The sequence below is a fragment of the Hippichthys cyanospilos genome, chromosome 12 (genome assembly GCF_059441005.1).
Source record: "Hippichthys cyanospilos isolate Australia breed blue-spotted pipefish chromosome 12, RoL_Hcya_1.0, whole genome shotgun sequence".
In the NCBI taxonomy this organism is placed as follows: Eukaryota; Metazoa; Chordata; class Actinopteri; order Syngnathiformes; family Syngnathidae; genus Hippichthys; species Hippichthys cyanospilos.
Genome location: NC_142380.1, coordinates 5,308,050 through 5,336,034, shown reverse-complemented (window position 1 = coordinate 5,336,034; position 27,985 = coordinate 5,308,050). Strand labels below are relative to the sequence as shown.

The window sequence follows — 27,985 nt, the reverse complement described above, 5'->3', positions numbered from 1 at the left end:
CTCTCAACCAGTTTTTTTTATTTATTTTTTAGATACATTGTATTAATGTGGCAGATCAACATTTATATACAACAACAAAAAAATAGCTTCCGTTATTTGTTATTTATAACAGGTGTAACCATTTATCTTGGGACCCGATTTGTCTTATTTTTGACCCAGCTGTTTTTCGAGACTAAAAAAATGACAGTTTAAAGAAAATGACACAGTAAAACAGTTGGGTCAAAAATTACCCAAATTCAATCAGGAATGGCCTGATCCAGCTGTTTGGGTAAAATGAGTAACTTTAAAAGTTGGGTTGGTCCCTTTTGGTTGTTTTTTGTTTTTTTAAAAAACAACCTTTTTTAACATGTACAAAATGTTGGTTCAAATTTTCCACTTTAATACAGTTTGAGTAAAAATTAAGCCGAATTGGCTCAAAATGGACAAATAGCTTTAAAAATTGTGTTGGTCTTAGTTTGGGTCAGTTTTCAACCTGTTTTTAGGGTGTCAAATACGTTGCTTCAAAAAAATTACACTCTAACTTCCAATCAGTCAAATACAGGTTATTTTTCAACTCTTTTGGGTAAAAAAAAACATGTAAGCAAAAAAAATTACAGTCCAAAACTCCAAAACAGTTGGGTCAAAAATAACCCAAATTAGCAACCTTTTTTGGACATGTGATTTTAATTGCATTGGGGTTGTTCTCCTTTTCACCCTATTTGGGTTGTTTTTAACCTAACCGGTTTTAGACTTGTATTTTTTAACCAAGGTTTTTACACTCTAAAACAGTTTTTCAACTGTCATTTTTCAACCAAAATTTTCCCACTCTAAGACGGTTACCCCAAATAATGAAAATTGACTTTGAAAGACGTTTTTTTTTTTTTAGTCATCAAACTGTGTTGAGGTGATAAAAGGAAGTCCCCCAAGGCCACTCGTCCGTAGACAGTGGCGGTTTGACTACAGATGCCCCCCCCCCCCCCCCCCCCCCCCCCACACACACACACACACTATGAAAATCATCAGATGTTTTTGAGATGAAAACAGGAAATGAGTAAAAAAGCATGACTGTCATTTGTTTTGTCTGCTCGGCGCCCGTCATACATCCTGTCGGGCCAACCGTCGCAACGGCAGCAGGCGGACGGCGCCGATAGAAAGCCCCGCCTAGAGCGAAAGCGCCTGCGAGGTGTCGCTGTCGGACGCTCTGGCGGAACCCAGAGGACTTTTCCCCGACCGGCTGACTTGTTCCGAGGGCGCCCGCGGGCGTCGGCACGAGCAGAGCCACAGCAGCCGGATCAGGTCCCGGCGAAAGCGCACGCCCACAAAAGCGTAGAGGAAGGGATTGAGACAGGCGTGCAGGTAGGCCAGGCCTTTCAGAACCTGGCCCGCCTTCAGGAAGCGCTGGAGCTCGCCGCAGTCGTTGACAGTCAAATTGGCGGCTTGCGTGGCCTCCGTCACCAGGACGGCGTTGTGGGGCAGCTGGGTCGCCAGGAAGACCGCCACCACGGCCAGAACCACGCGCATGGCCTTGTGCTTCTGGAAGCTGCGGGTCTTGAGCAAGGTGGCCACCACGGCGCCGTAGCAGCCCGCCATAATGGCGAAGGGCAGGCAGAAGCCCATGAGCACCTGCACGCACAGCGTGGCCATCTTGGCGCGCCGGCCCAAGTGCGGCGGGAACCGCATCCGGCAGAAGTCGCGCGGGCCGTCGTCCGCCTCGGCCGGCGCCACGGTGGAGAAGGCCAGCTCGGGAGTGGCCAGTAGCAGGGCGGCCAACCAGACGGCGGCGCAGGCCAGCCGGCCGCAGCGCCGCCGCTCGGCTTGAGAGTTTTGGGCCTTGGTCATCTGCACGATGACCACGTAGCGGTCCACGCTGATGCAAGTCAGGAGCAGCGTGGAGCTGAACAGGTTCACCTTGTACAACGCCGACGTCACCTGGAAACAAACGGTCAAAATGGAGTCAGGAAGACAAAAAATGTCTTTGTCCAAGTTTTGGACCATATAAAACCATTGTAATTGCAATTTTTGCAACATTCCATTGAGCGGCGGTAAAGCTATGTCAGTGAACTGAAAAATTCCTTGACTTGTGTTTCACCTCAAGACAGTAGGTGGCGGTAGAGACCAGTTAATGGCTATGTCTTAAAGTGTGCCTTTGTCAGGCTACAAAAACAGACCATACCATTTTTCAATTTTTTGTGGGTGTTAATAAATTTAACCTACATATGTATGGATAGAACTGATGCCACCGAACAATTTGAGTGGTTAAAGGAAAAAAAGAAAAAAATCATAAATAACTGTAATTATTACCCCTATAAAAGCATTTACGAAATTAGGAAACAAATGTTGTGTGTATAGTTTGCAAATTGTGTGCACAAGGTTTAAAGTCAATATTCTGATACTAAAAGCAAGAATTAGACTTCAAAATCAACTGTCAGGATTCAAAGTTGATATTTGACATCAGAAAACAGAATTAGTGCAAATTTAAAGTCAAAAGCCACATTTCTGAGAATAACATCAGAATTCTGGCAAACTAAGGGCTTGTCTAAGCGTAACTAGGACTATTTAAACCTGGAAATGTGTTAAATTTAAGCCTTTTCATGCGTTAAAAAACTGTCCACATAGCTCTGTTTAGTTAAAAGAAAGGCTGCTACAAAAATCCGCATATTGCTGTTTTATTCATTCATAAGCATGCCAAGCCACTAGATGGCGTAGTTTCACCAAATTCTGTCAATGATTAAATCAGACCGCTGAGATATAACTGAGAATTCTTTCACTTTCTTTACTTTTTTCTTCTTCGCGGGGTAAATCCGTTCGATGGATGAATATACAGAAGGACTACCTTGCACAGGACGGCGCCGAAGATCCAGCTGTGAGACGCCTCGGCCGCCCACAACGGAAGCGTGACCAGGAACAACAGGTCGGCCACGGCCAGGTTGAGCAGGAACACATCGGTCATGGTTTTGAGCCGCCGACGAAAGTTGAGGTAGATCCAGACCACCGCCAGGTTCCCGGCCCCGCCCACCAGCGCAATTATCCAGAAGAGCGGCGGCTCACAGGCACTTCGGAAGGCCCGCACCGATGACAGATCGCACCAATGGTCCTCATCATCGTAGTCTTCGGTGGTGACTGTCGGAGCGCTGGACCAGGGGTCCTGAACGGATCAAATTGGCGGTTCAGTCCCGAAGTCCGGTGTGACTTACCTCCATGGTCGGTGCTTAGTACCTCAGTCACGAAGTCCATCATGAAGTCATCCATGGAGTCATTTGGGTAGGTTGCTTTCTGCTAAAACACAAAGGCGACAAATTAACAAGTTCATCTTCATCAAGTCCGAGTCAAGTTTGAAAGGTCGAGTATAGGTCTCGTCAAAATCACAAAGGTCCAAGTCCAGATCGAGTCAAAGTCCACAATTTCCGTGTAAGTCAGTCACAAAAGTGCGAGTCCAAGTCTGGTACAAGTCTAGAAGCTCAGAGTCCGCAAGGTCCGACTCCAAGTCAGTCACAAAGGTCGAGTCCAAATCATGTCCAAGTCCAGAAGTTCCGAGTCCAAGTCAATTCCAAGTTCTCTAGGTCTGAATCAAGTCAGTCGCCGTGGTCCACGTCCAGAAGGTCTGAGTCAAAGTCTGATCGAATCACAAACATCCGAGTTACTGCAGTGATACAGTTTTTGATGTTTTGCAATGGCCAAGTCTGAGACAAACAGGTCTGAGCCATTTATGAGGAGTCCGGGTCAAGTCTGAGACAAAGAAAAAAAAAAATAATGTCTGGACTTGAGTACAAAGCAAAAGCTGCAACGTGGAATTTCAGATTGCCGCTGAATGGCGGGAAACTCATTTTCAAAGCTTCGGTGAAGCCCCGTCATTTTCTAACAGGAAATTGTTGTTGGATTTTCAAAATACAAGCCTGCAAATTTTCAAAAGTGGGATTATCAAAATAACTATTAAAGCTATGTCACTGTCAGGAGAGGTTTCTTATCTTAGACTTTTCATGACTTCGGGTTTTCAAGGACCCCTTTCCCATTGTTGGCCTCTCCAAATTCAAAATAAAAGCATTTTGTGCCTCCCGAGTTTTGAAAGCGCAAAATCCCACAAACGCACATACGCGACGGAGGACTCACAGCAGCGATGTCGAAGTTTGCGTCTCTGAGTCGTTGTTGCGTTGCCGCACTGATGTTGGTTAGAAATGTGCCCAGTCAAAGCAGAAGTTATCCAAAGGGCGGAGTCACAGACCCCCCCTCCCAATTTCTTCACTCACGTTGTGTTACACGTGGAGTGTGTGTGTAAGGGGGGCAGGCGGGAGCTCTGATTGCGTGCGAAGGTTTTGACACTCTCGACATTGCACGAACTTGAACTTTAGCCACTCTTGTTATTGTAAAAGTGGTTCTGCACCTCTTTTCAATGACGTACCCCCTTGTGATTTTTTTTTTTTTTTTTTTTTTTTTTAGCCAAGCAAGCCTAACCAGCGCAAAGCATTTCCGCATGAAACAAACAAAAAAAAAGACCTGAAACAGTGTGTGATTTACTAAACTTTGGAACAACATTTGTAGTGGTACCTCTAGGCGTATTTTATTTAGAAACTCAAGAGGATGGATTGTGTAATATCATATGTTTTATTTCTGGTTCATCTACTGGAAAATTGTGTAACTGACAATGCCTGTAAAAGGCTCTCCAACACAATTTAGCAATACATTGTTTGATGTTCCAATCAATTTGCTTTCTTTTTGAAAAGGAAAATGTGCTGTTCCTGTCACAGAATTAAAAAGCATTAAACCTGATTTGCTGATAGGTATCAATATTAAACCTTTACTTCACAAAGGTACACGCCATTTTGCAAAGGAGTCTCTATAAGACATAAAGCTGTTTTCGAGTATTTTGGTATTTGGATATTCTTCAAAAAAGTACTCTGAAAAACAATGGAAAACATGCACATAAGACCAAAAGAAAATACGTTTTTTTCTAACCGTTTAGTAATAAATTGTGTCATGTTTCAATTTATTTGCTCTAAATTTGAAGGAAAAAAACTGGTGTTCCTGCCGCATTAAACTGGTTTTGCTAATACTTGCAAAAACGTTCTAAAAAAATCAATTTATGTGGTTGAAGCCGTTGAGGCGACGACGGTAAAGATGATGTTTTCCGGTGTACTCATCTAGTATTGTTGCGTGACTCAAACGTCAGTGTTTGTGCAACAGGAAGCGACGACCGTGAGGTTTGCACGCCAGTCGCGATTTTTTTCATTTCTCAGTATTTATTTCAAGTCTTCACTTTTGTACCTGATTAAAAAAAAAGCGGAAATTTGCAACGTGGTTGATAATAACCACACCAGCTTCATCAAAACAAGTTGCTGCCGCTAACAAATCACGCAGCTACGTAGTAAATTCCACCATCAAGACCACAACATATTATCTCGTTCTTCATGTTTGAGTTATAAAACTACATTTCACTTGGGATAGGCAAGGACCGAAGCCGGCATTAGTTGAAACATTTTGCGACAGGGACTGATATGTCATCGACACAGCGGCGCCCTCTTGCGGCCAACCAAGGAATAGGCAGCACACTTGGCTGACAACGGCTGTGTCCGAATTGACTTTCTCGATCCGAAGGACAGTTTTGAAGTCTCCCATTGCAGCCTCGGTGAATGTCCAAAGCCTCCTGAAACAAAAGTCAAAGGTGAAGGCTTGTGTCTTATTTGTGACTTTGTTCACATCAGCGAGGGCAGGAAGATAGATTGCGTGACATCATGTTTTAGTTCTGGCTCACCAGCTGGAAAATTGTTCATCTAAAGTATAAAATCTACGAAATGACAGCATAAAACATTTTTCAAATGAGTTTAGTACTAAATTGCTTCATGTTACAATTTATTTGCTTATAATTTGAAAAGAGAACTGTTGCTATCACAATATTAAATGCATTTGAGTGTACTTTGCCAAAAAAAAGACGATAGAAAGAAGATGATGATGTCATATTGGTCAAGCAGAAGATGATGACATGCGGGTGATGCAATAAAAAAGGCGAGGCGCTAGCCTATCAGGGTTTTCACGGGAACATTTCATCATCCTAGCCCCGCCCCCCTTATCTCCTGTGTATAAATGTACATGCTCAAAGTGTGCGGCAGATAAAGAGATGTCAAAGACGTTTGTGTCATGACAACAACGACAAGGAGAAGAAGGTGAACATCTTGACCTTGCTTCTCACAAAGCGAGCAGTCCAAACATGGCCGTCAGATGCCACCTGATGATAACGATGCTGATGGTGATGGTGATGAGCAACGGTCAGGAGTTGCTCAAGGATGAGCAGGTGGTCCAGGTAAGAAACACAGGCGGCCTTTGCTAAGCTACAAAATGGCCGCCTCATGCGACTGGCGTTACTCGAGTTGCTTCCGAGTTGGCTCTCCTTCTCGCAGGACTTGCCCTCATCGAACAGCTCGACACCTTCGCCGCCTTGGCAACCGTCGCCTCGGACATCTTGGCTCATGTTCGTCAACAACCCCGATGCCCGCAGAAGAAAAAAAACAAAGGTCACTTGCACACGCATATACATTAGAGATGGGACTCGTTCAATTAATACGCCACAAGATTTCTCGTCACTGCACAGTATACCAAATAATGTATGAAAACAATGATGGAGACAACTCTTTCTAAATTCTATGGCACAAACTGTTCCTGCCTTTCCGAGTGAGTTGCGTAGTACGAAGTCACGTTCAATCGCCAATCATGGGCGCTAAAAATGGACTTAAATACAATGATATTTTATTGTACGGCACCTGTTGCCAGTTTTCAGCCTCTAGCTAACAGTTGGATTAAAATTCAGAAGCAGTTTAATAGACCATCAAAATTGTACACTTTGATACTGACATCCTGACACTGTTGCTACTGATCAATATTGATCAGGTGGAGTCAAATGTGTCTGATGTCCCTCGTCATTTAAAAAAAAATATATGTATGGGGAAAAACCTGTCTAAAATCTAACAGTTTATTTTTAAGTTTAAAAAAAAGTTTATTATCAAAAATATATCAAACGTGGTCATTCATTATTAACTCATTCAATGCCAAGGACGTATTTTCACGTTTTATAAGAGTCCCGGCATTCAATTTCATATATTTAAGTATCGATTTAATGCTTATGTATCTGGAAATCAATGTCCTTGATGTCCGGACTCTTAAAAAAACGTGAAAATGTGTCCTTGGCATTGAATGAGTTATGGGAAAATGTGATATTTGGTCTTCTGTGTTTATAATTCTTTCCCTCCCAAAAATGTGTAAAAAATGTATTTTTTATTAGGATATCAAAATAAGCAGAAGCATCCCTCAAGGAGAATAATGGAATGTTTTTTTTTTCTTTAAAATAACCTGTGCAGCAATAATTTGGTCTTTCAATTGTAGAAATAATTAGCAAAAAAGGCAGTATGTAAAGATTGCAAAATTGCACACAAAAAAAGGCATTAACCTTAGCAGTTAACATGAGCGTTTCTTAAACTCACTCAGCCGCATTTGAGCCTAAATTGTTTGTTTCCTTCGCATCTGCCGAATAAAAAGAAAACTTTGAAAACTGCTAAAAATCTCGCCAAAATCTCATCACATCTCGTTTTCCTGGACTCAATCCCGTGGGACTTCTCATCTCATGGGATTTGTGTCTTGTCCCATCCCTGATAAACATAATGGTGGTGATGTCATCTCGTCCAGGGACCTCCCGGCTCCCCGGGTTCCCCGTTGCCCCGCCCACATCAGCAGCAGCTCACCGACGACTTGTTTGGCACGCTCACTGGTAGGGTCGCGGCTAGCCACATTACGCTAAGCTAGCATAATATGTGCGTGTCAGTGAAAACTTCCTGGGCCAATCGGTGACCTGCATTTCTTGTTGCAGGCGTGTCTTCCAGCGTGTTGTGTGAACGTCCCCCACGAGTCTCCGCCTCCTTCCTCGCTCGCCTCGCCCAAGCGGTGCAGGTTGCCCGGCGCAGCCTGATGGAGCTCCGCCCCTTCAGTCAGGTGAGATCACGGCAAACGACTCGCTTGACGACGAGGTGACGCCTGTGACCTCTGACCCAGCAGGCCCCGCCCTCCCTGTGGGCCTTGCAACGCGGTCGCGGCTTCAATGTTAGCGACGGACGCTACGCCGCCACGCTAAGCGGATTTTACCTGCTGAGTGCCCGACTCCGCCTCAGTCAGTCACGTGACGTGTGATGCCATTATTTCCAGAATCCCGCACATGCTTGACCTGTGTGTGTGTGTGTTTACAAGGGTCAAGTGAACGTGTTCAGGCGCGACTGCGCCAGAGCGTGAGGGCGGCCATCTGCGTCGAGTCACTCTGTCACACCAAACTGTGAGATTGCCTGATTTTGCTTCTCAGAATCCAGGTTTTGATTGTTGTTGTGGGGACCACATAAAAGATGGCGGCCCCTTGTCACATGGCTAGTCCACATTTTTCCTCACGGGCTTGCGTGTGTTTGTTCCAGTTCCATTGAGTCTGTGATGGGCGTGTCCAGTGTGGGAGGAGCCTTCAGTATCACACTGACTGGAACGCTCTTCTTACAGGTCATTAGCTTCATGCTAATGCTAACGTTCATGTGTGTTTTCAACATTTTTTCAGTGGCCAATGATAAGAGGCTGCGGGCAAGTGACGCCATTTTTTGTGTGCCTTAGACTGGCGAGTATGTTTCCGTATATGTGGACAACGCCACCGGCGCTAGCATTAGCGTCTTGCCCGACTCGTTCTTCTCCGCCATCCTGCTGGGAAATTGAGCTATGTCACTTCCTGTTTACTTGCTGGTTACGTGGTCCAACATGGATGAAGTTCTTGTTGGGTCTTCTGTGTCTGTTGCATTAGATATATCCCCCAAAATTTACCGGGGTGGGCTTGCCGCCATTTTGTGTGTTAGCATGTTGACAACATTGCGATGCTAAGCAGCAACTTGTTTTGACCCAAGTATGACAGACAATCTCTGTCAAAAAAACATAATTAAATCAAGGTATTTTGACTATTAGTTACTTTAGCATTAATTAAAAATTAATCTTTCCATGTTGTCACTTAGTAGTTTCATTAGTGCACTTTGAATGTACAGTATGTCATTTGAATTTTTATGCTGATGTTGTTTAATGCACGTTTGTCTCAGCGATTTTTGTACAAATTTAAAAAATTGCATTCCATGCATTTAAACGCTGATTCCAGTTTATGCTCAATTTTGTTTTTGCAGCTGGCTAGTCATGCTAGCACGCCACATGCCAAACAAGTCTCATGCTCAAGCTTATGCAATGCTCAGGGTGCAGACTTTTTAGGGTTTTTTTTTTGTAATTGACATTAGCAATGGTAGTTAGTCAACATCCACTTATGATATCATTTGTAATCCTCAAACACAAGCAAAACTTAGTAAGCTGTTTTTCCCTCCTCAAAAATGACCATGTATAGCAAGGTGGGGGTTTTTTTGTCTTTTTTTCAGAAAAAAATACTTGACAATCCATGTTTTTGTATGTGTGTGTTTTGTTATTTTTGTTTTTTTTTGGGGGTGGGGGTCATATATAGTCTTTTTTTTTTCATAAAACTGACCACGTATAGTACTATAAAAAGTAGTATACTTTGCATTGTTTAATTTATACGATATTTTTAAATTTTATATATATAATACAGTATATAATATATGTAATATAGTATACTTTTCTAATATATAAATATTAAATATACTATGTATTTTTATACGATACGTTACGTACTTCTGAAAAATCACAGGTACAAGATAAATTTTTTTGTGTTTTTTTTGTTTTTGTTTTTTAATTACAACTGCATATAGTAAGGTTATTTTCTCCAAATAAGCAAGTTTATTTTCTCTTTTTGAAAAAAAAATCAACATATAGTAGATTTCATTACCCCCCCCCCCCCCCCAAAAAAAAAATCAACCGTAGTTTAGTAGGTGTTTTTGTGGGTGAAAAAAACTACCATGTCCTTTTTTTTTAAATGAACCAATGTGTACTAAGTTTTATTTGTCTAATTTCCCCAGTTTTTTTTGTCCTGAATTAACAGCTATTTTTTTTTTTTTTAGACAAAACACTGCATAGAAAGTGCAAGGGTAGCTTTTTAAGACACAAACAAGACGGAAACATTCAGAATGAACATACCAGTATCGGTCTCCATGGCCTCCTATTTTTTTCCGTGAGGGCCGAATGGAATGGCCAATGAAAAGGCTTCTCACGTAATTCAGCAGTCCTGAGTCCTAAAGTCAGGAGTTCCAAACAAAACTTGCAACCAACACTTCAGAATATGCGCACAAAATGTATGATTTTTATTTGTAAACAAAATCAGCTTTTTATTTAAAGCCTGGAAACATTAGTCATGTTTTCACATTGTTTTTCGTACAAATCCATTGTCACATTTCTCTCCATACACCTTTGATGTTCAAACAAAATGTATGTTTTAAGATTTTTTTTTATTCGTAAACAAAAGCAGCCCGGAAACATTCGTCACGTTTTCACATCTTATTTCACATAAAAATCCATGATCACATTTCTCTCCATACGCCACTGAAATACTTCCGTGGCAACTGACATCAAAAACAATAAGAAACTGCAAAAAACAAAGCGAAAGCAAAAGTTTTTGTTCTGAGCAAAGTAGGACTTAGTTGGATGAGTCAAAATATATAGACCAAAAACAAATGTCCACCACAGTGGACACAAATGAATAAGATGGGAACGTTCTGCGAAAACATCACCTCCAAAACACGTGAGCCAGCTAAAGCTTCAAGCTAAAGTTGTCTCGACGACATTACGTTGTTATTGTCACATTATCTTAAATGTTTTAGATTATCTTAAAAGTTTCAGTTAAAAAAAACGCGGAAGTGTCTTTTGGGAGGCCCTCGGCTCACAAAGCTTTGTGTAAGCGGCGTTTTTGGATGATGTTAACACATGGCGGCGGTGCGCGCACGGTAGCAGAAGCGCACGTCGCGGGCGGGCCGCGGGATGCCGAGGCCGGAGCGGCCTGCGTCGGGCCGTGCGTCCTCCTGCCCCGCTTCCAGCCGCAGGTCGAAGTAAAGAAGCAGTAAACACAAAAACTGTTTGATCTCATTGACGGCGAAGAAACGTCCGGGACAGATGGACGCGCCCGAGCCGAACGGCATCAGGTAGTGACGCAGCTTTTGTCCGTCCTTGAAGAATTCCGTCTTGCGGGCGAAGCGATCGAAGCGAAACGTCTGAAAAGAAAAAAAAAAGTGACGAGCGTCGCGAAAACAGTCGGGCAAAAGAGGAGCGCTACCTGAGGCTGGTCGTAGATGGCGGCGTCCATGTGCATGCTCCGCGGGTACAGAACCACCATGTCGCCTCGCCTCACTACCACACTTTTATCGGCGTTAAGACGCAGGTTCATGTCCTCCTGAACCACGCGGATGTTGAGGGACGCCGAGGACAGGCGCAGGCTCTCGTGGACGGCGCTCTCTGACCACCCGTGGAAAGGCAAGCGAGAAATGACGGTGGAAAAATGTACACATTTAAACACATACGCTATAAACCATACTTTTTCAAAATAAAATATCTTTCAGACTCGGATAATACATAAAACGGAAATAGGCATCATTTACAAGTCTACAAGAGTAAAAATATTTATTTTTGATCATTTAAGTTTACTTAGGCTTAGGTTTAAGATTGTGTGAAGAACTTCCTGTGTGTTGTGTTGTTCGGCCTTCTCGCTAACGTGCTAACAACATGTGACGATCGCTAGCGTCTGTGGCGACAGCACACTAATTAACTAGCAATTCAAGAGGAAGTGTAAAGTGGTTTGTTTACAGCAGCCCAAAGTGGTATGCGCGTGTTTTTATGCGATTTCAATTTTATGTTTGTTAGTTATATGGTGTGAATTGTTGGTGGAAATTGTGGATGAAGAGGAGAAGGTCTCATCAGAAGGAATAAGATTGAACTGACCCCCTTCTCTTTTCTGCGCATAAAAATCAATTGTTGAGACTTCGATTGTGTTCTGTCGCCAGTCTCTTTTATTGATAAAGCTGACATGACAATTTCCGAAGGCGGCAAAAGTAAGTTTCCTACCAAGAAGAATCATGTCGTCCAGCTGCTGGGCGTCGAGCGCCAGGTCCGAACCGGCGCTGCAGTCGTGTCCGCTGCGCTCCAGCACGTCTCGGATCTCATGGCGGATGGCGCACAGCGCCTCCGGATGTCTCAACATGTAGTACACCGCCCAAAAGCTGGCTGGCGCCGTGTTGGCCACTGATGCCCACAGCATGGCCAAGTGGTGCGCTGAAAGTAAGCAGGACCCAAACACTGTCAGCGCATTCTCAAGGGCGGAGCTATGTGGTGACCAATAGGTATAATAAAGAATTTTACACACTCACACAAGGTTTTTTTTGTCATTTTTTCCCATCTCATTGACGTAACGCATTCCCTAGCTCCTAACCTTAACCACTAACTCTAATCCCTTATCTTAAACTCAACCAAAATCCAGATCGAATTTATGGTCTAGAATCAAGTCTTGACCCTCAAGCAAAGGTCCAAACCAAAAGAAGTTCTACCGACCTGCTTTGCTGGCGTCGCCCAGGATGGGATGGCAGTCCAAGAGTTGGACGCGATGACGGATGAAGTGCGAGGCTCCCGCCCAGCCGGACAGCCTGGGCGGCGCCAAGAAGCCGAACAGCTTCCGGCGGACGGCGCGGATGCCGGCCAGCAGCCGCGCGGGAACCCGGGCTATCAGCAGCGGGAAGGCGTCGTCGAAACGGCTGAAGGCGGCCCTCAGCTGCGCCGCGTCGGCGTGGCGGAGCCCGTCGGCCGGCCTGCCGTACAGGGTCAGGAGGCTGGCCTCCAAGATGAGGTCCAGGCAAAAGTCGTACAGGCCGCGCGCGCGCCAGGCGCCGCCCGGGTGCAGGTGGTCCTGCCGGAAGAGCGTCATGAGGTTTGCCATCATGCTTTGCCTCAGCGATGTCAGCTGCTCCCCCTGGAGGAGACGGTAGGCGCTATGGATCTCCCCGGCCAGGCCGGGGAAGTTCTCTTCAGTGAGAGGTGGGTAACCGAAGGCCGCCGGCGCCGCCCGCTCGCTGAACTTGTGGAAGTCCAGCCGGCGGCCCTCCTTGACCACGCCGGGGTACATCAGCGGGTCCATCACAAAGGTCATGTAGTAACCTGCCGCATACACACCGGTCCGTGTTAGCTGCCTGCACGCCGGCCGCAGCGCTGCGCCAAACGGGTTCCCCCAAATCATCCCGTTTCATCTCTAGTCACAAAACCCAAGCTTTTCAAGGAAACGTGGGCGGAGCTACATTCTGACCAGGGAACCCTTGATACTCTTCCACAAGCTTTTTTTTTTAAAAAAACAACCACATATAAAAGCGAGCTGGTTATCTGGACGTTTTTTGTTTTGTTTTGTTTTTTAATCTTTATTTGTTTTGCACTTTTCAACCGGTCATGGTACTTCTCAGAAAGCCTGGCCCAAACCCAGACTGCAAATGGTGACCCAGTTTGAAAGTCAACATTTTTTTTATCTTCTCAAATCAATCGCCTGATTTGCCTGTTTATAAAATTGCACAATGTAGATGTTCAATGAACAACCTTGCTGAGATTTGTTTTATTTGTTTGTCATTTTTTTTATGTTTGTCTTTTTTTTTTTTGGTGTTCTTAAAGGGGGGCATGAGCACCCCTGAGGTACTGGAAGGCATTTCAGAGGGTATAGGAAATTTTAATAAGGTTTGTGTAGTTTATCAGAAGGATTCAAATGTATGGCTTAGGTACAGCACATATATCTTTTCAAATTAAGAGAGAATTTATTGTAACAGGAAGCAACTTATTGTTTAACTGGGTTATAATGATTCCTTTGCAAAATATTGTATATCAATTTGCTGATTTTGTTCAAAAATAAAACATTCAACAACAGAAAACGTTACTGTAACGGCAAAACATGTTTTTGTCTTGAAAATGGTGCAACTTTTGAATTGCCCTAGCATTCTTGGGGTCAGATTTACGAGGGGCCCCTTAGAGAGGATCCCAGAGGAAACCAACCTGCGATGTGAACGGTGAAAACATCTCCAAACTTCTTCTGCTGCTCCTCCAGGAACTTGTCAGCATCTTTCCAAAACTCCAGAGCTTTTCCCAGGAGTGGAATCCAGCCATTTATCAGCGGAGGTTCACCTGCACGACTAACACACACACACACACACACACACACACACACACACACACACAAAATACTTCCTGTCAGAAACAGCATGATCTGAGAGTCATTAAAAATTCACTCCTTCCAACTGTTTAAAAGTAACCCAATTTCGGGTCAATTTGACCAAGCTTTCTTTATTGTTATGCGCAAAACTACCTATAATGTCTCACGTGGGACATTTAAACTTCCAAAATTGTGGTTTTGTTCAAAAAAAAAAAAAAAAAACAGAAAGTGGGGTCAAGTTGACTCATATGTTTGGGTTGGTCCTTTTTGACTCAAATTTGGGTTATTTTGGACCCAACTTTAAGGTGGAAAAGGGATTTTAAAAAATAAACAAAGTTCACAAAGCAGCCATTTGAGGAGGCAATAGATGGTGGACTTTGGTAAATGGAAATTTCCTGTTGGGTGCGGGCGGCGTTGCGCGTTGCTTGAGGGCCCAAGGGAAGCTGCGGCACACACACACACACATGTTCCTAAATTTGTCTTTATTTAACACAGGTTTAGGAACATATATTCCAAATTTTAAAGTAACGATAACTCGTTTTTGGACAAAAGCAAAAGAAATACTGCCTCCTAGCGGACGACAGCGGGACGACCTTTCAACAAGTGATTGTTTACAAGTGTGTAAAACATGTTGAAATATGCCTGACGTTTGTTTAAAAAAATAAACAATACAAGCGAGCCTAATGATGCAAAAACGAACATCCAACAATTTTCAAGCAGAAATAACATCGAGAGTAAAAGTTTTATCAGTGAAAAAAGACATACGTGCTGATTTTTTTTTATTGCAATAAGTTTGACTTATCATTTGCCTGAGCGAGATTTGATCTCAAGTCAGATTCTTTTGTTGGCAGTTAAAAGAAATTCAGTTGTATGCAGTTTTCACAAATCTGACACACCGATTGTATCAAAATCACATTCTGACTGTATCAAATTTCCTTTGGAAAAAAAGGGAAATGCCAAAGTGGGCCTCGGCTTGGCGCAGCGGCGGGACCAGTTTTGGCGCCACTGACCTTTTCCGACGGGGACGACCGATGACGACGAGCACGAGCGCGGAGACGACGAGCAGGAGCGCGCACGCCAACGGCGTGATCATCTTGACGCCAGTTTTGTTTTGTGCCACCAACGAGTGTCGCCTTTCAAGTCGCAACACAGAGAGTGCGTCACTTCCGTTTACCTGCTAAGGCGGGATTTAAAACCATGGCTTTATGGACTTTTAACAATGCCGCGTCCTCGCCGTCGCGAAAAGTGAAGCCACTGGCGGCCATCTTGTGTTGCCATTTTTGAACTTAAGTCTCTAATACGTTAGTTTCTCCGCGACCTTTTCACGATATTTTGTCTCTCTCGGCAAAAATGTCACCGCGTGCAACACGGTTGTACCAATAAATCTGGTAGAAGCACTACATGTGACTTTAAAACTTTCTCTTGAGTGCTGCAGATCTATTTTCAGAACCATCAACAAATACATTAACGTCAAGCCCACCTTGCTTGGAAAGAACAAATATAATCAAATGTCACATTTCAGGATATGTTTTCTGAGATAGTCTGAGTGGTAGCGCTGACGTTCTACGTAAAAACACGCATTAATATGTGATTTCAGTCGAAAAAACAAAAAAAATTGTCATCAACTGGCAACTTGTGATGGCTGTCCTCCGGCTTCCGCCGGAGGGCGTATTGATTGTTCTACTTCGTAGATCAATCCTAAAATAGATTCGAAGCCAACGTTGATATTATGTCGACATCGAAAGAATAAAATAGATTTATTTTCTCATGGGTCCCATGTATAATTTTAATTCATTGGACACACTTGCCAAGCTGTCATGCTGTATGTTTGGATTATTTATATTTTAGAGCAGGTTATTGATTTTATATTTTTAATTCCAGTTGAAGCCCTGATTTGATTCCAAACTACAGTCTTATTTAAAACAAATATTATTCATGCTAACTGTTGAATTTTAATATTATGGCATTGTTATGAATACTGGCACTAGTATTTACTTGGTATAGCTATATAGTAAACGCCAAAATCTGAAGTCACTAGCTAGTTGCTTGTTCATACATATTCTAGTCCGTGCTTGAATCTAGACTCCTCACCAGAAGTGGTGATTCAGCCTAATAAAATTCCAAATAACTTTTCTTCGAAGAGACATGCCCATAGATAACTGACAGCTCACAGAAAAAATGCAAGTTAATCAACCAAAAATGTTTTTTCTCTATTTTTAAAAAATTCTAGCCTTTAATTTGGAAATTGTCATTTTACTGACTCATTTTTTTGACTCATTTCTCCAAGTTTTCCATAAACATGTCACAAGAGCACACATCATACACACAAAAAACACAAGGCATGTAGCATGAGAGATTTCCTATTTATTGGCAGCAAGGACACAAAAAGAAAACAAAAAGACAAGTTGAGCAGAAGCAACTCATGCTCTTCATCACTTTGTCTTCCTCACGCAATTTTAACATTTTAAAATTTAATACGTGCCTTCAATAAAGCGGCGGAAATGACGGCCGCCTTCATCAGCGAGCGTTCTCTCTTGATGGCCGTGCAACTGAGGAGGAGGCGGGGCTTCGGGCAGGCCGTCGGCGCCCGTCGCCTTCCGATTGGATGCTTTACTCGATAATGCTTACGTTTAAAAAGCGCGCGACTTTTTGGTCATCGTCCCCGCGAGTCGCCGTTTAGCTTAAAAAGTGACCAGTCGTTAAAAAGTTCCCGAACTGGCGGCGGAGGAGGAAAAACGCCAACGTGGGCTAAACTAGCAAGTGGATTACAGCGGCGGTCGCGCTAAATGACGGCTAACGATAAGTCACTAACTACACCGTTTTCTACATCTGCCACGCCTGCTCTCCCTCATTTTTTGCGCATTTACATATTTCTTAGACGTCCTCTTCCTCAGCAAGGAAAGAAAAAGTTTCGGATGGAATTTCAACTACAGGCCATCTGACCGCCAGCAGGGTCCTCGCAAAGTTGCAAAAAGGCCTGGAAAAAGCCTCGGGTGGACGTGGACGACGTACGGCTTTTGACTAACGGGTCCAGCCTGTCCACTCACGTGTGTGCGTGTGTGCTTTTGTTCTGTGTGTGTGTGTGTGTGTGTGTACGTCTGTTAAGTTGGCGAGCGATGTTGACATGCGCGCGATTACCGCGACAGCCATCGTCTGCATCGGGCCGCTCCCCTTCAGCGGAGGCGGCCTCGTCTGGGTGGAGACTCATCCCGGTGGTTCTTCTTTTTGGAGAGGACCCCCCCTCCCCAACCCAGCGTCCACCGGCGATTCGCCGGCGTTCGTCAAAGTGTGACGGCCATGATGGCGATGATGTCATCGTGCGGGCGGTCAGTGAGGCGGGTTCATGGCGCCGTGTCCTCGTTGTTGTTTCTGCTTTTGCTGCAGCAGAAGCTGCTCCAGCGCCGACGGGCCCGGCTGCATCATCGAGCTCGACCAGATGGACTGGAAAAACACAAATGGGTCCGCTGAGCATTTTTACGCATTCGCTGCCGGTAGTTAAAATAGACCTTTTACATCTTGTCGTCTTTGGTCGTGAAAAAGTAAAAAAATAAAAGCGCGCATAAAAATATTACTACAAAAAAAAGTTCTACAGGTCACATTTTATAAGGTACAACATTGACAAGTAATCAATTACCAATCAAAGATCATTTTTGATAATCATTTACATCTGTTCTCAACTTTTTTTTAACAATGTATCCTGTGACTGATCTTTTTTTTCAGTCAAGTACTTCCTAACAACGGTGCACATCCATATAAAACTTAACAAAATGAAGACATACATTTTCCAACATTCTAGCAATAAGTCTTTTAGTGTTCCAATTCATTTGTTCTTAATTTGAAAATAAAATGGCACCGATGTCAGCTAGCAGCTCTTGTAGTTTGAAAGGCTCTTTGATAGTAAGACGACCAGAGGTCACAGTGGATTTCCAGTGCAGCATCTATTTTGAGGCTACGGCGAGCTTTTGCTACCTTGAAGCTGTCCAGGAGTACGCTGGAGGACGACTCTTCCATCGGAGACTCCTGATTGGTCCAGGAGCTTCCTCCAGGCGGGGCTTGGTGCCAGCCGGCATCCGAAGCCGCGGCCGGGAGGTAGTCCAGCCCGAACCCGCTCACACCTCCTGAGTCACACACACAAAACTGATCTTTAAACGTCTATAGCCGTCAATGGTACTGAATGAGTTTGAATATTCACTGCCCGCCGCTGAAGACACTGAATTTGAATTTATTCTTAACCATTCCAGTAAAAGTGGCTTTTCAACATCTATGATTAAATCATAACGCCTATTGGCACATCATGTCACGGGTGTTTTGGTAATTTCAAGTTTTTAGCACACCTGTCTTGTCGGCCTTCCAACGGTCCAACGCTTTGCGCTCGCGGCTGTCAGGTGTGCCGATTGGCCCGAAGTTGGAGAAGGACGCGGCAGCCGCCGCGTGGTTGTGTGTGGGCGGGGAGGACGGCAGGCTGCTGGGGTTGGACGAGTGAGGGGATTGGCTGGCCGGGGTGGAGTGATCTGCCAATCAGAGAGCGGCCGGTGAGCCGTCGGGTAGGGTGTCGACATGCGCGCGTTTCACACCTGAGCTGGCAGGCAGCGAGGGCGACCACGGCGTCCACTCAAATAGAGAGTACAGCGACGTCTCCTGGTGCATCATGGGAGCGTCGCATTTGGAGCTCGACCCCACGTTCTTTCCGTACGCCTGACTGAAGATGCTGTTCTGGTTGTACTCCTGACACACACACAAAACAAGGCATGATTAATGTTTTTTACATAAAACATCAATTCATTTTTACATAAAACATCAATTCATTCAGCGCCATTGACTACTACAGACATCCGATTAGAGGTGCTGGAGAGCCGGGAGGCGGGGCTAACCTGCGCCGGCAAGAGGCCAGACGATTGGCCGAGCACCTCGCCGTCCGTCTGTCTGCTGTGATTAGGCAGCTGGGAAAGAGGAAGAGGAGGAAGAAACAGACATGATGATGAAGGGCGGCGGCGTGACATGACCGCAGGGATGAGTTGGAGGAACGAACGAAAGAGGACAGATGAGGACAGGATTGGGAACGGGACTACGTACAAACATGTTGGGTCCGGGAAGAGAGCAAAGAGGAGCGGACAGAGCCCGGAAGAAATCGGGAGGCTTAGAAAAGAGCAGCTCGTCCTCGTCCTCCACGTCTGCTGCCAGAGATTTCAACAGGTCGGGAGGGAGAAGAGGCGAGCGCGTGGTCTCCTGAGCGGCGTGAGAAGAAAAGCGGGAAAAAGGCAGGAGAAAGGGCGGAAAACAGCAACAGGCATAGGAAATCAGCAAGATTCACCCACGCACTGGAGCCCGAACCTGATCCTCAGATCTGGCTTGGTCCTTGAATTCTTTTCAAAAAGAAATCGAATTGACTTTTTATACACATGGAAGTTTTACAAATTTTAATTTTTATCTAAAACTGAACTGAATGTTTAGAGGCAATAGCAGCACCAACATATTTCCAACTACATCACCGACACTCTGTTAGAATACTGCACCAACTCAACATTAACATGCCTGTCGCCTTTACGGGAGGAGAGTGCCTCCTAGTGGCGAGTAAAATAGCAGTTCAAAACTCTAAATCAACACTTGGTAGCATCTTCTCCTGTCTCCTTTTGCTTGCCCTCAAATAGTGGGGCGGGCCCCCCTGGGGGGGCGTGAGGCGGTGCCAGGGGTGGCGTGGATGACTCCAGGGAAAAGGAAGTTAGTTTATATTGCTTTTTCCTTTTGACAATGTTTAAAGAATAGTTTTAGGTGTACTTAGACTTTTTTTTAATGGTCTGTGTGACAAGTCGGGGGGGGGGGGCATAGCAAAAATAACTGAGAAGCACTCAAGCACTGCATACACCTCTGTAAAGATGGATCACCTCAAAGGGGGTCCCTCTTGGCCCAGCAGCGGTGGCGTCCTGCTCAGGAGGGGGGCCTCGTTTCATCCTGTCGTCGGGCACCCGGAAGGAAGCGGCATCCCAGTAGGGTGGGAACTTCATCTTCTTGTCCACGTTGGAGGCGGGCGGAGGAGGCACCATCTGCTGTTCGTACACTTTGACGGCGTCCTGGGGCGTCAAGTAAAAAGTTTGCGGCTTCAGCGACATCTGAACCGACGCCGGGAGCTTCTGCACCGCCGCCTGACTTCGACTCCACAGCTGCGCGTCCTGCAGGAACGCCTCCCAAACACAAATGCAAACATGTCAACAGTCAAGGCCCGATTAATCGTTAGCAGACTCAGCACTATTAAAACAAATATTGTTTATCTTGCAAGTCACAATGTCATATAATTCCATATGTGTAATTAGCATGGCAAAGGCTAAACTTTGAGTGATATAGTTCCATCTATGAGAAATCCAATTCGGACCCCCAAGTTTATGCATTACAAATTTCCAGAGCCTTGTGTGCACCTGTGGTGAAGACAAGTCATTTTTTGTCTCTTTTTTTCATTTGCTTTTTCTTCATTAAAAAAAAAAAAAAAACATTTAGCAATGATAGCCGTCGAGAATTTCTTTTTGAACCATATCACCGAGCCTTAACACGGTGGTTGTGGAATACAAAATGACTTGCCTGTACTATGTACAGGCTCAATAGTCCGGTACTTGTTGATTATTAATTGCTCTTGACCCCCCCACCCACCGCAAAAACACACATTGGCCACAGAGCCCCAAAAATGTTGGCTTGGGCATCGCAGTAGAGTGGAACACAACTGACCTGCTGCAGGTGGGGTGGACTCTTGGCCATCGCAACCTGCTGGACGGGCTTGGTGGGTGACGTCACCTGCATCTGAGAGGGGGGCTGGGGCGGGTGGGGCGGCTGCTGCTGCGGCGGCTGGGCGGGCCCCGACGGCCTCTGCTGACTGTATGGGATGTGCGATTGCTTGCCCCCGCCCGCCGCCTGCGAGCCCGCCTGGGCGTGAGCCGCCTGCTGCAGGAAGGGCCCCGGCACGGACACCCCGGCCGAGAAGGCGAAGCCCGGATTCACCTGCAGGCCCGAGAACGCCACCGGGGGAGGGATGACGAAGGCGGAGGGCGCGAAGCCTGCAAAACCCGACATGAGCGCTCGCAACCCTTGCGCGTAGGCGTGTTCGGGCACGTGCTTACCGGGGCGACTCGGCAGAGGCGGAAAGGCTCCGGGATGATGAATCGGAATAAACTGGGACGCGCACTGGGCTGCTTGCGTTTGAGTAACCGGAGTCTTCTTGACCTCTGAGACCGGAGTCTTCCTCAGTTCTGTCTGAGCTTTTACCTGAAAGGAGGAAGACAAAAAGGGATAAGGAAGAGGCAGAGGGGAAGAAATGAGGAAGATGACCACAAGTATTAAAGTGCCAGCTCTTTTAGAGCAGTTTGACCTTTTCAACAAACAAAAGATATAGTGTTCAATCTCTAAAATGGGGCATTGATGACATTTACTGGCGACTGTGCATCAATGAAGTTGGTACCCAGATATAAATTTACAGTGGAGAGAGGCATCAAACGATCTCCGACCACTCCCGATTGAAAAACAGAATTAATGAGTATACTAATTAAGGGCAATTAATCAATTAAGCAGCATGTTGCTGACCTGTTTTCCTGCTTCTGGAAGTTTCTCCTGAACAGCTTTCTTGGTCTCGCACTTCCTCTTGCCATCTCTCTTCAGCTCGTTTTTCCCCACCGCTGTCATCACGGGCACCCCGTTTCCTTTGGTCGAGTCCCGCCGCTCCTTCTGATGCGTTGGGCGGCTAGGTTCCCGGCTCTGCTCGCGCGGTTTGATGTTTTCCTTGAAGGTGACGACGGGGCGTTCGGCGCCGTCTGCCCACGAGTTGGCGGCTTTTCCCGCCGACAGCACCGATTTGAGGCCACCGTTGGCGCCGTCGCCCGGCGCGCGCTCTCCGTTGGATGCTTCCTGCAGCACGCACGGCTCTTTCTCTGCCGGTTCCTCAATGGCCTGCTCGGGAATGTCGCTGAGGAAGAGGAGCAGACCATCCTCGTTGGCGCGACACTGGATGAGACTGCAGGAAAGGGGCAAGGTCACATATGTGGTAGTCACATTAAGTCAATCAAGTTCCAACGCTGCTGATGTCATGGAGACTTCATATTTGACGCTCTGAGGCTGGGTTTTTAAATATATTTTAAAACCTTGAGTGCTTTCACAGCCCCATTTGAGAAGCATTGCTCTACAGTAAGATTTTTGCCTAGCCTGATGTGTCCTCAGTACAGCATTTTGCTACTGCAGATGTTTTTTATTATTGTGCTCTATTACGAAACTCGAAATGTTGAACTTTAGCCCGGCAGACCATAAATAAGACCGGTGCCTGAATTAGCACCTCACCTCGGCTGGTTGTCAGCGATCCACTTTCCCAGCGCCACCAGCCTCTCGTGGCGCGTGCGCAGCAGAAGCACATCGCGGTCCACCGGAACGCCCTGATGACCTTTGGTGAAGTCCACTGACCTGAAAAAGGTGTGCGGTCAGTCACAGGGCCAGGAAGCGTTGATCCTGTTGGTGAGGATGTCAGCCGCACAAAAACGCTACCTGAGGGCCGGCCGCAGAGCCAGGAAGCCTTGAAGCTCAAACTCCTCCGGCAGGGGCGTCACTAAAGACCAACAACAACATTGCAGAAAAGTCACCAATCACGTCACAAGTACCGCTAGGAAAAAAAGCCAACTAGGTCATGTAAATCGACTTTAAAAATAGGTTGAGTAAAAGTATTCGCCCTAGTGGCCAAATGGTTGTGCCTTGACCAACGTGGTACCTGAAAACTAAAACAAAGATACAATGAGTACCTGAGGATGTGGACAGGTTCTGGTCTTTGGGCTGGAAGCTGTTGAGGATGGAGACCAGCCAAGGCCAGACGCTGAAGGACAGAAAGTGACAGCAAGTGAGTGGCGGTCCTTTGACATGGAAGGAGACGCGAGCAACATACTGCTGCCTTTGATCCACAGCGGCCTCGTGGAACACGCCGGGCTTCAGGCGGAGCCAGTCCAGAGAAACTTTAATGGCTGGCAGGGGACACTCTCCTGCCACCTCCTCCTCGTCGCGGTTCTTGTTGAGCAAAACCCGGCTGCACATGAGGCCTAGGAAGGACACTGAGGAGACAAACGAAGAGCACTTTAATACTTCTATGTTTTTGAGAAGGCTTCTCCAATCACTTGAGGGATGAAAAATGTGAATTTGTCTTCGTAAAGGTAAAGTAACGTTTTCTTACAACAGTCACATCACAGTAACACGTTTGCTCAGATTGTGAAAGTCACATGACCAAACACAAAAAAAAAAAAGGTGTTGAAAGAGGCCCGGAGAAGTAAGATGACTTGATAGTCAAAATGTACAAATGCAGCCGGTTCGGTTCTTACTGAAAAGGCCTAGGAGTTGGAACCAGCTGACCGTCTGCTGGCCGTCTGCCGCCATTTCACGCAGGTGATGCAGCTCAAACAGGTTGATGACCGTCATGTGAACCAGCTGCTGCGAGCTGAAGGCCTTCTGCAGAATCAGCCGCTGCACACACACAACAACCACAAACATCAGCATTCACAGAAGTGTGCACGTGTGTTAGAAGCGGGGTTACATTGGAGCGAACCTGGAATTGCTCCTCCAGACGTTCCCTCAAAGCATCCAGCTGCTCCACACTCTTGCTCAGGTACACGTGTCCGTGAAACTTGATGAAGGCCTTGATGAAGTCAGACACGCTCCACTTGCCTCTCGTCTCCTCACGACTGCAAACATGCCGTGGGTGTTATTTCGCAGACTGAAAGAAATCCTTAAATCCTTGCTCATTTTTACACTTTACAAAATCATCACGCCGGTTAGCGTTAGCCCTAACCCTGACCCAGTAGGTCAGAAAAAAGGGATACTGAACGCAGCTTAAAGATTGGCTTCCTAAGTATTTTTAAAATTTGAACAACCTTTCCTCTTGACTATTTCTGGTCATCTCGCTTGGCAAGGAAAACTAAGGAAAGGTTCCTAAGCAAAAAGCATTATGGGATAGTGATTTCAGACCTTTGGACGTTGGAATCCAAAAGTGTAGCGCTTACCTCTCCAGAGCCTTGGACAGCGCCTTCTGCAAGTTGGTGGATGCAGCAGGAAAGGGGAACTTGACAGCGATGCTGCGGCAGTAATAGAAGATGGTGGTCAGGTGGTCTCCTTTGGAGGACGCCAGGATGGCCAGCTGGTTGTATGGCTGACCTGAAACGCACAAGAATCATCAGAAAAAAAAGTCCTTAAATTTCCTAACCTTTGTAAAGAACCATTGAACACTAACATTCTTAAACTTGCACTGAATGTTCCAAGTGTATTACAAAATTGCCACCAAGCCTCACCATTGGATGGCACCAACTGGGCAGCATGCCGATAGTATGACTCAGCCTGGCTGGTCTGGTTACGGTAGCGTGCTGAAAACGGGAAAAAAAAAAAGAACATAGATATAATATTCATCAGAACTGGGTCTCGTCTCGATCTTCTTCCTCACCAATGTCACCCAGGTGGACTAGGCAGTGCTGGCATATGTAAGAGCAGGAGCTGGGCTGCGGTGTCACGATGCCGCCGCTGCCGTTCTGTCGGTTGCTGATAATGCCCAGCCGCGAAGACTTGACGCGACACGGCAGGTCAACATTAAAGACGCTGCAAAGCTCCTGTAACAGCTACACACGACCAGCATGTCATGTGCCGCGCTAAAGCACACACTATATTCAATACATGCACGTGCAAGGTTCATTCTTCACTCACCTGCTATGTTGCAGGTTTTTCATTTAGTTTTTAAAGATGTATGAAATGGAAATTTTATGCGGTGTACTACCACATTAAGCCACAACCTACTAAGGCAGCACTGAGCTCTACTGAAGTGATGCAGTATATTAATTAAAACAAAATAAAAATGGTCTCAAAAGGTCCCCAAATTACCCCCAGTAATAGCGAAAAAAGAATATATTCCTGCGATTATTGCTTTATGTGTTGCTGCTCCGTGTAGCAGTTATTTGAATTAGGACTGGGGGGGAAAGTTGACCAAGGTGGGTAAGTCGAATTATTGCAACAAGCAACTTTTACAGTAGTCATTTATCACTAACCACTTTCAAGCTACAACCTATTTTGATATAGTGATACGAAAACAGAATATTTTAGTGAAAAATACTCTTAGATTGATGAAAAATATCCACTTCAAAGCCCCACTGAGAACATGTTTGCCCCACTGTTTTGTAGACAGATCTTTCTTTTTCACTCTTGTCATATTGATATTTGTTTGTCATTCTTGGAAACCAACAAATGAAGATGTGGCTTTTGAATGTGAAAAGGTTGCAAACCGTCCTTTTTCCTGCCATAGCTCACCTGAGTGTAGAAGCCGCTGGCCGCCTCCAGGAACAAGGAGAGGTTGGCCTGTACCTCACTGCGGTTGGGGTTGGCCCGATTCTTGGCCTGGCTCTGCAAGGTGGTGATTTGGTTCTTGAAGGCGTGGTTCCAGCTGCAAGGAAGGGGAATTGCATTCACGGGCATCCAAGGAGCATCACAACATTAACAGGAGCTCATGCCGCTTACAGGTCCTGTTCCACCTTCTTGTCCAAAGCGTACTCCAGGTCTGTGACCAGCATCTTCTGGTACAAGTCCTGCAGGGCCTGGCGGGACGTCCATGCCTCAGCCGCCGCCAATTTAGAGTCTATCGCGAAAACGACACACATGATGGCAATTAACATTTGTCCATGAAAGTATTACCATGGCAACAACATACTTCCACACTAAGAGTATTGTTCCGATTTAAAAATGAAATACTTATCTGAGGCCAGTGAGTTCTGTTTTTAATGTAAACTAGTTACGTGATTCTCAAATAGGGGTTCGAGTACCACTTGAGTACATAAAATATGAACAACTTGAACAGTAAAAATGTATTTTCAAATAACGGGTCATCAGCAATTTTCCAGCAGATGAGCCAAAAATAAATCGGTTGTAACACTATCTTCTATAGCTGCTGGATAGAATATGCTTAGAGATACCGCTACAAATGTATTTAGTTTAATAAGTCAGACATGGAAGGTACAGCTGTTTTAAGCCTTTTTTTGCATCCAAAATGCTTTGCCCACAAATGGTACTCAGTTAAAAAACATTTCAGAGTACATCATTGAAAAAAGGTTGAGAATCATTACACTAGGTCACGTGCATGATAAAGACTAGCATAATTTTAATAATTTAATGTTCTCATTTATTTACATGACAGTGTCATTTCTTGAGACCATAGTTACAGTTCAGAATTCAAGACCATTATCCAATATAGAATACGGTGTTCTGTTCCCATGGTAACTGCATGTTTGCACATTAAAAGCAACATGAGTGATGATTGCCAGATTTGTATCATTTCATGTTCTTAAATCTGTTACAAAGAATCATCACAATCATGTGATTATGGTCACATTTCAAAATTTAATACAATTATTCATGAGTACAGTGTGTTCTGTTGCCATGGTAGTAGGTTGCAGTTCCGCACCAAGTCACGAGCGTTCTTATGTCGAACTTTGCATCGCTTTAATACAATCACAACTTGTTTGCAAACATTTCGTTGCAATAATATGATTCTTCCGAGAACAGCGCGTTCTGTTACGCGTCTCGGCAATAAAGGGCATGAAGAAGCTGACTACTTTCTGTGTAAAATATCCTTTTCAGAAAGACATTTAGTTGTTTTCGATTGACGTGTTGAAAGTGCTCACCTGTCATGTCCGCCTTCAGGGCCTCTGCCTGTCTGCTCGTCAACAAAACAGAGAGCAACTGGTTAGACAACACAATTCGCCCTCTCCCGTGACGTCACCTCCTAAACGTCAAACATCAGCGTGACGCAAATCTGTGGCAGCGAGTGCGAGGCGTCGAGTCGCCTCACAACAACCATCTGTCAAGAATATTGATAACGCGCACTCGTGACGTCACACAACCTTGCACGAAAATGCTAAGGCTACCTAGCAACGTGGACAAGTGTCGACTACGTGCGGAAGGGATAAATGGGTTAATTTGACAAATAAAGATGCTCAATACAACCTGAAGTTGACGTCTGCATGTAGGGTGGTATATTGTGGACTAAAGTGATTTTATCCTCGTGGTGTGATGACATCGACTGTTTGTTGATGTTCGACGCTAGTTAGCCGCCGCTAGCTTTTGCCTTAGCACGGCACAAAAACAGCAGCGAAGGTCGCTTTCACTGGTCATTTCTGGCCGCTCGTCATGTCGCGCGCGCCGGCATGAGAGGCCGCGGCCACGACCTACCGTAAAAAGTGCGCGCAGAGGCTCATTGTGACGGCTCGCCCGCTCACGCTACGAAGAGCTCACGGGCTAACTGCGCGAACGCCGCCGCCATATTGTTGTTGCTTCCTGTCTGCCAGGCCTGCCTGGATGCGGGAGGGGGCGAGTGTATTAGCGGAACACCTTCGGAACATTTCGGAAACGTTCGGCACAGCTTGGAAGAACGAGCAGACCGAAACGACAAAATACGCTCAATAAGAATATATTGTGTAACGTATTGAAGTGTCTCTCGTTTGATACTTTGATCGTTTCGCATGAATTGCAACACTCACGCGCCAACCTATTCGTCTTATTTAAAACAAAGATGACGCGCGTTCAGGCTACAAAGCGCTCTAAATTTCACTCCTCTGACGCCACCGCCATGTTGTTGCTTTCTGTCGGAATTAGACAGTTTCGGCACATCTCGGATGTATTCTGCATGAAGGAGGGACCAAACCGAAACAGCTAGATGATGTGTAATATATCAGTGTGGCTCGTTTGATACTTTGATCGTTTAAGTATCATTCTTATTGCTCAGGAAAAAGTAAAAAAGTCCTTTACAGCCGCTGGTCATGCACTGTAATTAAAATCATGAAAACGTCGATTAATTTAAGTAATTACATTCAAAAGGGGGCATTTGATTATTCGTTTAGTGCACACATT

The 27,985-nt window shown here is 45.3% G+C and overlaps 4 protein-coding genes across 10 annotated transcripts; 1 reads left to right on the top strand and 3 right to left on the bottom strand.

The window, feature by feature from the left end:
• Nucleotides 1-984: 984 nt before the first annotated feature.
• LOC148414524 (C-C chemokine receptor type 9-like) lies at nt 985-4,171 on the bottom strand. Of its 2 annotated transcripts, none has more exons than XM_088429442.1 (4): nt 4,087-4,171; nt 3,196-3,255; nt 2,813-3,124; nt 985-1,908 (listed from the first exon to the last, which is right to left on the bottom strand). In XM_088429442.1, exons 2-4 carry the CDS (start codon nt 3,226-3,228, stop codon nt 1,141-1,143), a joined length of 1,113 nt encoding a protein of 370 aa, XP_088285568.1. In that variant the 5' UTR covers nt 3,229-3,255; nt 4,087-4,171; the 3' UTR covers nt 985-1,140. The 2 variants fall into 2 exon arrangements, with proteins under 2 accessions (XP_088285568.1, XP_088285570.1); XM_088429444.1 differs by having other exon boundaries at nt 3,196-3,252; nt 4,087-4,150.
• A 1,324-nt stretch (nt 4,172-5,495) lies between these two features.
• On the top strand, nt 5,496-9,834 carry LOC148414523 (erythroferrone). Its single transcript, XM_088429879.1, has 9 exons — nt 5,496-5,635; nt 6,071-6,271; nt 6,369-6,482; nt 7,648-7,729; nt 7,829-7,950; nt 8,014-8,125; nt 8,203-8,284; nt 8,418-8,496; nt 8,605-9,834. Exons 2-9 carry the CDS (start codon nt 6,179-6,181, stop codon nt 8,701-8,703), a joined length of 783 nt encoding a protein of 260 aa, XP_088286005.1. The 5' UTR covers nt 5,496-5,635; nt 6,071-6,178; the 3' UTR covers nt 8,704-9,834.
• A 378-nt stretch (nt 9,835-10,212) lies between these two features.
• On the bottom strand, nt 10,213-15,262 carry cyp7b1 (cytochrome P450, family 7, subfamily B, polypeptide 1). 3 transcript variants are annotated; one of them, XM_088430464.1, is made up of 7 exons: nt 15,109-15,262; nt 14,440-14,541; nt 13,942-14,078; nt 12,469-13,068; nt 11,986-12,192; nt 11,201-11,379; nt 10,213-11,138 (listed from the first exon to the last, which is right to left on the bottom strand). In XM_088430464.1, the coding sequence occupies exons 1-7, from the start codon at nt 15,189-15,191 to the stop codon at nt 10,848-10,850; spliced, it is 1,599 nt and encodes a 532-aa protein (XP_088286590.1). In that variant the 5' UTR covers nt 15,192-15,262; the 3' UTR covers nt 10,213-10,847. The 3 variants fall into 3 exon arrangements, with proteins under 3 accessions (XP_088286590.1, XP_088286591.1, XP_088286592.1); XM_088430465.1 differs by lacking the exon at nt 14,440-14,541; XM_088430466.1 differs by lacking the exon at nt 14,440-14,541 and having other exon boundaries at nt 13,942-14,070; nt 15,109-15,257.
• Nucleotides 15,263-16,442: 1,180 nt separating this feature from the next.
• On the bottom strand, nt 16,443-27,453 carry smg7 (SMG7 nonsense mediated mRNA decay factor). 4 transcript variants are annotated; one of them, XM_088428930.1, is made up of 24 exons: nt 27,308-27,405; nt 27,083-27,203; nt 26,761-26,792; nt 25,601-25,718; nt 25,394-25,526; nt 24,540-24,711; nt 24,391-24,462; nt 24,106-24,256; nt 23,652-23,787; nt 23,428-23,569; nt 23,001-23,163; nt 22,861-22,931; nt 22,610-22,670; nt 22,409-22,528; nt 21,662-22,088; nt 21,202-21,346; nt 20,813-21,138; nt 19,981-20,277; nt 19,172-19,324; nt 18,970-19,038; nt 18,673-18,823; nt 18,433-18,609; nt 18,068-18,216; nt 16,443-17,539 (listed from the first exon to the last, which is right to left on the bottom strand). In XM_088428930.1, the coding sequence occupies exons 3-24, from the start codon at nt 26,765-26,767 to the stop codon at nt 17,426-17,428; spliced, it is 3,354 nt and encodes a 1,117-aa protein (XP_088285056.1). In that variant the 5' UTR covers nt 26,768-26,792; nt 27,083-27,203; nt 27,308-27,405; the 3' UTR covers nt 16,443-17,425. The 4 variants fall into 4 exon arrangements, with proteins under 4 accessions (XP_088285056.1, XP_088285055.1, XP_088285057.1 ...); XM_088428929.1 differs by lacking the exon at nt 27,083-27,203 and having other exon boundaries at nt 27,308-27,453; XM_088428931.1 differs by lacking the exons at nt 19,172-19,324; nt 27,083-27,203 and having other exon boundaries at nt 27,308-27,450.
• Between the last annotated feature and the right edge of the window lie 532 nt (nt 27,454-27,985).